Below are 7,650 nucleotides of genomic sequence, written 5' to 3'. Positions count from 1 at the left end.
GCTGATCTCACCTGGGCTATGTGGAGATCGCTGAGCTCACCTGGGCTATGTGGAGATTGCTGATCTCACCTGGGCTATGTGGAGATCGCTGATCTCACCTGGGCTATGTGGAGATTGCTGATCTCACCTGGGCTATGTGGAGATCGCTGATCTCACCTGGGCTATGTGGAGATCGCTGGGCTCACCTGGGCTATGTGGAGATCGCTGAGCTCACCTGGGCTATGTGGAGATTGCTGATCTCACCTGGGCTATGTGGAGATCGCTGATCTCACCTGGGCTATGTGGAGATCGCTGATCTCTTCTGGGCTAAGTGGAGATCGCTGGGCTCACCTGGGCTATGTGGAGATTGCTGATCTCACCTGGGCTATGTGGAGATCGCTGAGCTCACCTGGGCTATGTGGAGATTGCTGATCTCACCTGGGCTATGTGGAGATCGCTGATCTCACCTGGGCTATGTGGAGATCGCTGATCTCTTCTGGGCTAAGTGGAGATCGCTGGGCTCACCTGGGCTATGTGGAGATTGCTGATCTCACCTGGGCTATGTGGAGATCGCTGATCTCACCTGGGCTATGTGGAGATCGCTGATCTCACCTGGGCTCTGTGGAGATCGCTGATCTCACCTGGGCTCTGTGGAGATCGCTGATCTCACCTGGGCTCTGTAGAGATCGCTGATCTCACGGTATCATGTCAAACAACATGAGAGGATTTTTTTCTCATAAAGTTGTTAATATATGAATCTCATGTTGTTCTCAAACCTACATTAATGAACACTGGAAGGGAGATAAATGGGTTTTGTGGGTATAAATACTCATTTATTCCCTTAATACCTCCCCTCCTCCTCACACCTGCATACCAACCACCAGCTGCAGTGGCCGGGGCTAACAATGACATCTTGGTGCCAAGAACAACTACAATGCCCTCTAATGATGTATAACTAATGCTTTCAATACTCATGAATGAATTGCATCAGGGGACCCAGGGTATAGCCTTAAAATCCAACCATGACATCATCATTGCTTGGTAAAACTATCTGGAATTTGAAGGGTGTTGCATGACATCGTCACAAACATAATGAACCCACACCAAGCTCAATCACAAATAGACTCCTTCTGACCTCGACTAGTAGAAAGAAAGAAAGAAAGAAAGAAAGAAAGAAAGAAAGAAGGGCCACCATAAAAAACAAAATAAGGTTTTTGGGTGGGGATGTGGAGAGAGGGAATTGACCAGCCTGCTTCTGTGGGACAAATCGTGGCATTCCATTGAACTGCAATACTGTGATTGGAGCCGACCCTTGGACTGCTTTGCAAACCTGTCCTGCTGTCTGGTTTACCTAACCAGGGAGTGAAGTCCATCGGTCGAGGGGGCGGGGAGCAGGGAGCGTGTATGTATGCGAGTTTGATCTCTGCTCTCTCACTCCCTCCCTGAATAACTCCCAGGTCAGCACGTATTCTACTGAACGGATTCCTCCATCTCGTATAGCCATGAAAATGCCTGTCCCTGTCCTCCTGCTCCTCTGCCTCTCTCTGGGACTCGTGTCCTCCCAGGAGGCAGATCAAGCTACTCCCGCGCCGGCACAGACCCTCAACAACACAGAGGAGGAATCAGACTGGGGCATTGGGAGCGTCCGGGACGGCTTTGAGACAGTCAGTGGATACTTCGACTCGTTCCTGGAGCTGCTGGGGGGGCGTAATGGGGTCTGCCAGTACCGCTGCAGATTTGGTATGTAGAATTAATACAGACAGATGAAAGAGAAAGACATACTACATGGAAATTCTTGCCAATGATTATCATTATGATTATCATTATTAATCATACCCTGTAAAACATGTTTTTTGAACTATAAGCGGTCACCTCACAACAGACTGGATTGTTTGGACAGAGAAACCTTGAATAATCAGACTATCTGATGTTGATTTACTAGTCCAGTGCTAATATGGGTCTGTGAAACCAGCTGATTGCCACTTTAAAAACTCTGTAATTGCCAACCTTTGACAGGTGTTGTGCAATATGCAACAGCTGAGCTGCTTTAACCTGTATGCTGTAATTGTGTTTCCACTTAAAAGTGCACAGTGGTATTGTTACTTCACAGCTGTTATCCCCTGCCAGGCATGTCTGCCCCTGCTACTGGATAGAGTGGAGGGCCTGTCTGCCAGTGTGTGTCTGCCTGCCTGCCTGTCTGTCTGTCTGTCTGTCTGTCTGTCTGTCTGTCTGTCTGTCTGTCTGTCTGCCTGCCTGCCTGTCTGCCTTTCTGGTTTTGATGATGCATTTGCCATGAACATTAGGGATGTGAACACACAAAGCAGGCCCTCCATCACTGAGGCTCCCACTGTGGAAGAGAATGCAGTTTTGAATCCTTATTTCAATGTCATGACACAGGAGGTGGGAGTGTAGCAGACAGTGTTGTGTGATGCACTGCCGTTATGGATCCTATCCCGTCCGTGAAACCAGATGAGGGTAAAAGCTCTATAACCACAAATGCAGACGAGCCCGGCTCTTTTGCATAGCAGTTAAGTTGCTCACTTGTGGTGTGTGGGGTCTCTGCCCCTGTTACACAAGCTGGGGCAATACAGATTTTTTTTCCTGGCTTGCTTACATCCACCATATCTCATTCATTTAAATCTGAGAGCCCCTTTGGAAAGAGCTCGAGGCACACGGGACTTCAATTTAATACAGTTCCTGTTTTTCTTAACGACAATCGCAGCAATTCATATCTCTATGTCTCTCTAGAAAAATAAGTAAAAGCAAAAGCAACAGTAATAGGCATTTGTTCTTCTGATCTGCAAATGAAATATGGAGTAACAATATGCTGCATCATTAATGCCCTTTGATGGTATAGCTGTATATGTTACAGAGTCACCTTTAATCTCTCTCTCCCTCGCTCCCCAGGAAAGGCTCCCCTGCCCAGGCCAGACTACAAGAGCCCCGAGCCCAACGGCTGCAGCTCCTATTTCCTGGGACTCCAGATACCAGAAACTGTATGTAAAGAACATGAATACCACCAGAAAGATCAGCAACCTAATCAACAAGAAATGAATAACGTGATTTGCTGCCCTCTAGTGGCTATTTGCTCAAATGATACTTTATTTCTTTATTTCTTTATTTCTTTCTTTATTTTTTTAATTTTAGTAGTCGCCAATTGATTTTTACCCCATTTTTCTCCCAATTTGAAATGGCCAATTGCATTATTTTAGACTCAGCTCACCGCTACCACCCCTGCAATGACTCGGGAGCAGCGAAGATGAACACACGCTGTCCTCCGAAGCGTGTGCCATCAGTCGACCACTTTTTTTCACTCTGCATGCTCGCCATGCAGCTACCTCAGAGCCACAGTGTCGGAGGACCACGCAAGCTCTGGGCAGCTTACAGGCAAGCCCGCAGGCGCCCGGCCAGTCTACAGGGGTTGCGACCTCCAGGCTATAGGCCGCATCCTGCACTCCACACTCATGCGTCACTCGGGAGCCCCCTAAATGATACTTTATGCCAGAGCTGATGTACCTTTTTGGCTAGATGGACCATACCAAGGACCAGGGCAGGGGTGGCCAAAGTTGGCCTTTCCACTCCTGGTCTTTGTTCCATCCCTGGTCTAAATTGTTTAATTGAACCAATTAAACCTCCGTCTAGACCCGGAAGTGGTTCATTATATCACTTTACCTGTTAAACCTGGAGGGGAATGACCCTCCAGGACTGTGATTGGACACCTCTGGACCTGGGAATTTGACTTTTTAGCACAGGTATTTGTACTCTCAATAGTGCAAATACAAAGAGAGACTTATATGGGGCACACTCAATACAAATATAATAACAATAGAATAGTGGAGCCACACATGTTTTAATCTTTGTTTTACAATTTTGACTTGAGCTCTCTTCACCTCCGTATCAAATAATCCAAACAGAGTCTCTCAATCAGCCATCCGATGGACAGCCCGACTTTATACCAGCATCTTCCTAATCAGCATTTTCTTGATATGAAACTTCTTACCTGTTTTAACATTGTAGCTAATTATTAAAATCGTGAATGGTCAGTTCATAAATTACTTGTCTTCTTCATTAAGCATTTCGCGTGATTGATGAGTTTCCTGTTTGATCCTGGTTCTTGGAGTTGTTTGCTGATTTTGAATTATATATATACTATATACCTTTTTTCAACCACATGGCTTAAACCATGGAAAAGAAAACTATGGGGAGCACACACATACAGATATTAAGCAGTTAAGAAATATCCCAGATTTGTAGTAAAGTATCCCTTTGATCATCTGTAACAGGGATGGAAATAAGACTCCCATTGCATAGCAGTTTAATAAGACACACCTGAGCTTGTCACCTATACACTGTGGCTAATCAAGCTCCTAGTAAAACCTGGAATGTGTGACACTACTAAGCATTAGGAGTCTAATTTCCATTACTGCCTTTCTCAGCTGGTTTGACTCTCAGTGATTTTGTTCCCCTCCAGCTTGGCCTGGGCATCCCGGCTATGACCAAGTGCTGTAACCAGCTGGACCACTGCTACGACACGTGCGGCACCAACAAGTACCGCTGCGACACCAAGTTCCGCTGGTGCCTCTACGGGATCTGCTCCGACCTCAAGAAGAGCCTGGGCCTTGTGTCAAAGGTCGAAGGTCAGTGTGTGTGTTAACCTAAATGTCATACCTATACTTTGTGCAGTACATGGAAAAAAAATGTAAAGTTACTTGTGAAAACTGCAGACTGAATAAACAATCATTAAGGTTGCAGATCATTCCAATGGACTGTACTTTTCCGTTTAGTTACACAATCAGGGCACTGTGGACACTGCCACCTGGTGTAGATTGTAGGTAATGTTGTGATGATGTCAGGATACTATAGTATTTATTCTGATTGGATGAGGTTCCCTCTCAGCCAATCATATTTTCAAATTTACAGTTGTTTATCTTATTTAACTATATGAGTGTAATTTCTGACTGACAGACTGACAAGGCTGCCTTCATGAGTTAATGCAGTAGCCAGAACTTTTGTCTTCTTGTCTTTTAACCTGAGTTATTAAAAACGAGTGAAGCTGTGGATGGGTGTTTTATAATTACATTCCCTTTCTCTCTGTCTCTCGTACCTGCAGCTTGTGAGTCGGTAGCAGACACCCTGTTTAATACGGTCTGGACGCTGGGCTGCAAACCATTCATGAACAGCCAGAGGGCAGCCTGTATCTGTGACGAGGAGGAGAAAGAGGAACTGTAAAGCCAAGGACAGCCGTGCCAGTACCGGAGAGGCATTCCTGCACTATCAACACAGGCTATAACATGAAATAATACAATAAGAAACACTATGTTAAAACTGTTCTTCACAGAGACCAGTGCAGTCAAAAACTAGATTAAAAAGGAATGTCTACAATTGTGACTAAACTACAGACTATGGATTTTTCCGGATTGTTGTGATACTGGGTACCCTTAAGGAATGCTGACCAGTTCCAGCCAACCAGACTTTCAAATTCTTGGGCCTATAGACACTTAATAAAATATACAATGGGCATATAGCTTTGTGACTCCTAAGGGGCAGACTATGGTCTTTTTCATAGGTAAGAATAGGACACTGATCCTAGGCTCAATAACAAACGACACAATGGCACATCAGGGGCGCTAAGAGTCTGCTGGCCTGGTAAGCCACCTTAATCAACTCCTTCATAATGCTCTCTTGTTGCTGTAGTCGTCTTCACGCTGTTTGCAAACAAATCCCAAATTTTAGCTTAAATGTGTCATTAGTTTTTCTCAATACAGACTCCAGTTAAACGGCTGGTTCGACGTGTCATCCCCATGTTTTGTGGGAGCCAGGTTCTATTTATGTGTTTTTAATAATAATTCAATATATTTGTTTGTATAGGAAGTGTGTGGAGATTTTTTTTTTTTTGGTATGTGTGTAATGAATGTTTTCTACAAAAATAATTAATAAAAGTGTTTTAGATAACAAATGCAAAAGAGAATTTGTATAGTGTGTATTATTATTATTATTATTATTATTATTATTATTATTATTATTATTATTCTGCTCTGTATTTTGCTTTATTTTTAAAATACAAATACTTGGTGGCAGTCTGTCTAATTGTATAATCTGGGTGTTGATTTTGATCGATCCCTACCCTGCCAGGATCAGCTACAGCTGGATTCTCATTTCAGAGCATTTTGCACCGGGGAATCACCCTGGAATGCATCAGGTTTGCATATCCTGAGTATACGTTGATCAACCTGACTCCAACAAGCTTATTCACAAAGCAGTGCTACCTTAATTACCTCCTGTAAGCTTTATTAACAGTATTACTGAGTATTAACAGACAGAGCAGAGCAGGCACCAGCTACATCCTTATCGAGAGACACCCTGACTGGGAGGCTTCAAACAGAGAACACTGTGGTCCTGCAGCTAAAACAAACAGCTAGAGCACAGACAGGACATGGTAGCATGTGGAAAATATCAAATTGAATAGGATTATGGTGTACTGCAGCTCTACACTTTAAAGCTACAGACCAGTGATGATGTGTCTGCCCAAGTTTCCTTGATTCTCTGAGCATTGCAGGTGGTGTAAGGCTGCCGATGCCGGCTCCTTCTCGTCTCCCTGGATTGAATGTGGGGGAAGGAGGACGCTTGGTATTAACAAGGTGTGTTTTCATGAGCAAAGTGCAAACGTCAAATCAGCAGATACTAAACAGCACTGTCTGTCTTGGGGTGGTAACACTGTGTGTGCAGCACCGTTCACTTCTCAATTCTCTTACCTGCTGGCAGTGTTGTCACTTGGGCCTGGTTGGTTTCTGTTCACTTCCTGCCCTGCACACTCTGCCTGGACATTGCCCTTTCCAGGCTCAATCTCGTTTCTACCCCATACCCTCCTCCCCCACCTCGCAGAGCGAGCCACAATGTTTTTTGGGTGGAAGTCAAAGGTCAAAATGAGTCACTCCGAACAGAGTTATCAGTGATTTGTTTAATAATAAAACATTCCAGATATGTTTTTTCCCATAAAGTTGTTAATACTTATTAATCTCATGTTGTTCTCAAACCTACATTAATGAACACTGGAAGGGAGATAAATGGGTTTTGTGGGTATAAATACTCATTTATTCCCTTAATACCTCCCCTCCTCCTCACACCTGCATACCAACCACCAGCTGCAGTGGCCGGGGCTAACAATGACATCTTGGTGCCAAGAACAACTACAATGCCCTCAAACACTTTGATATAATGGTGTATAACTAATGCTTTCAATACTCATGAATGAATTGCATCAGGGGACCCAGGGTATAGCCTTAAAATCCAACCATGACATCATCATTGCTTGGTAAAACTATCTGGAGTTTGAAGGGTGTTGCATGACATCGTCACAAACATAATGAACCCACACCAAGCTCAATCACAAATAGACTCCTGACCTCAACTAGTAGAAAGAAAGAAAGAAGGGCCACCATAAAAAAACAAAATAAGGTTTTTGGGTGGGGTTGTGGAGAGAGGGAATTGATCAGCCTGCTTCTGTGGAACAAAGTGTGGCATTCCATTGAACTGCAATACTGTGATTGGAGCCGACCCTTGGACTGCTTTGCAAACCTGTCCTGCTGTCTGGTTTACCTAACCAGGGAGTGAAGTCCATCAGTCGAGGTAGCGTGTATGTATGCGAGTTTGATCTCTGCTCTCTCACTCCCT

At 44.4% G+C, this 7,650-nt stretch overlaps 1 protein-coding gene across 1 annotated transcript; it reads left to right on the top strand.

Moving 5' to 3' along the window:
- The first annotated feature begins 1,395 nt into the window (after window positions 1–1,395).
- Window positions 1,396–5,947, top strand: LOC117417746 (group XIIB secretory phospholipase A2-like protein). Its single transcript, XM_034030035.3, has 4 exons — window positions 1,396–1,719; window positions 2,887–2,975; window positions 4,451–4,616; window positions 5,090–5,947. Exons 1-4 carry the CDS (start codon window positions 1,482–1,484, stop codon window positions 5,206–5,208), a joined length of 612 nt encoding a protein of 203 aa, XP_033885926.1. The 5' UTR covers window positions 1,396–1,481; the 3' UTR covers window positions 5,209–5,947.
- The last annotated feature ends 1,703 nt before the right edge of the window (window positions 5,948–7,650 follow it).

The sequence above is a fragment of the Acipenser ruthenus genome, chromosome 13, assembly GCF_902713425.1.
Source record: "Acipenser ruthenus chromosome 13, fAciRut3.2 maternal haplotype, whole genome shotgun sequence".
In the NCBI taxonomy this organism is placed as follows: domain Eukaryota; kingdom Metazoa; phylum Chordata; class Actinopteri; order Acipenseriformes; family Acipenseridae; genus Acipenser; species Acipenser ruthenus.
This window is presented reverse-complemented; position numbering and strand designations above follow the sequence as displayed.

What these genes read in the sequence shown, in the direction of transcription:
- LOC117417746 (XM_034030035.3), top strand. Translation starts at nt 1,482, where the DNA reads ATGAAAATGCCTGTCCCTGTCCTCCTGCTCCTCTGCCTCTCTCTGGGA. An exon ending in CCAGTACCGCTGCAGATTTG is followed by an intron (nt 1,720 to 2,886) that starts GTATGTAGAATT and finishes CTCGCTCCCCAG; the next exon opens with GAAAGGCTCCCCTGCCCAGG. An exon ending in GACTCCAGATACCAGAAACT is followed by an intron (nt 2,976 to 4,450) that starts GTATGTAAAGAA and finishes GTTCCCCTCCAG; the next exon opens with CTTGGCCTGGGCATCCCGGC.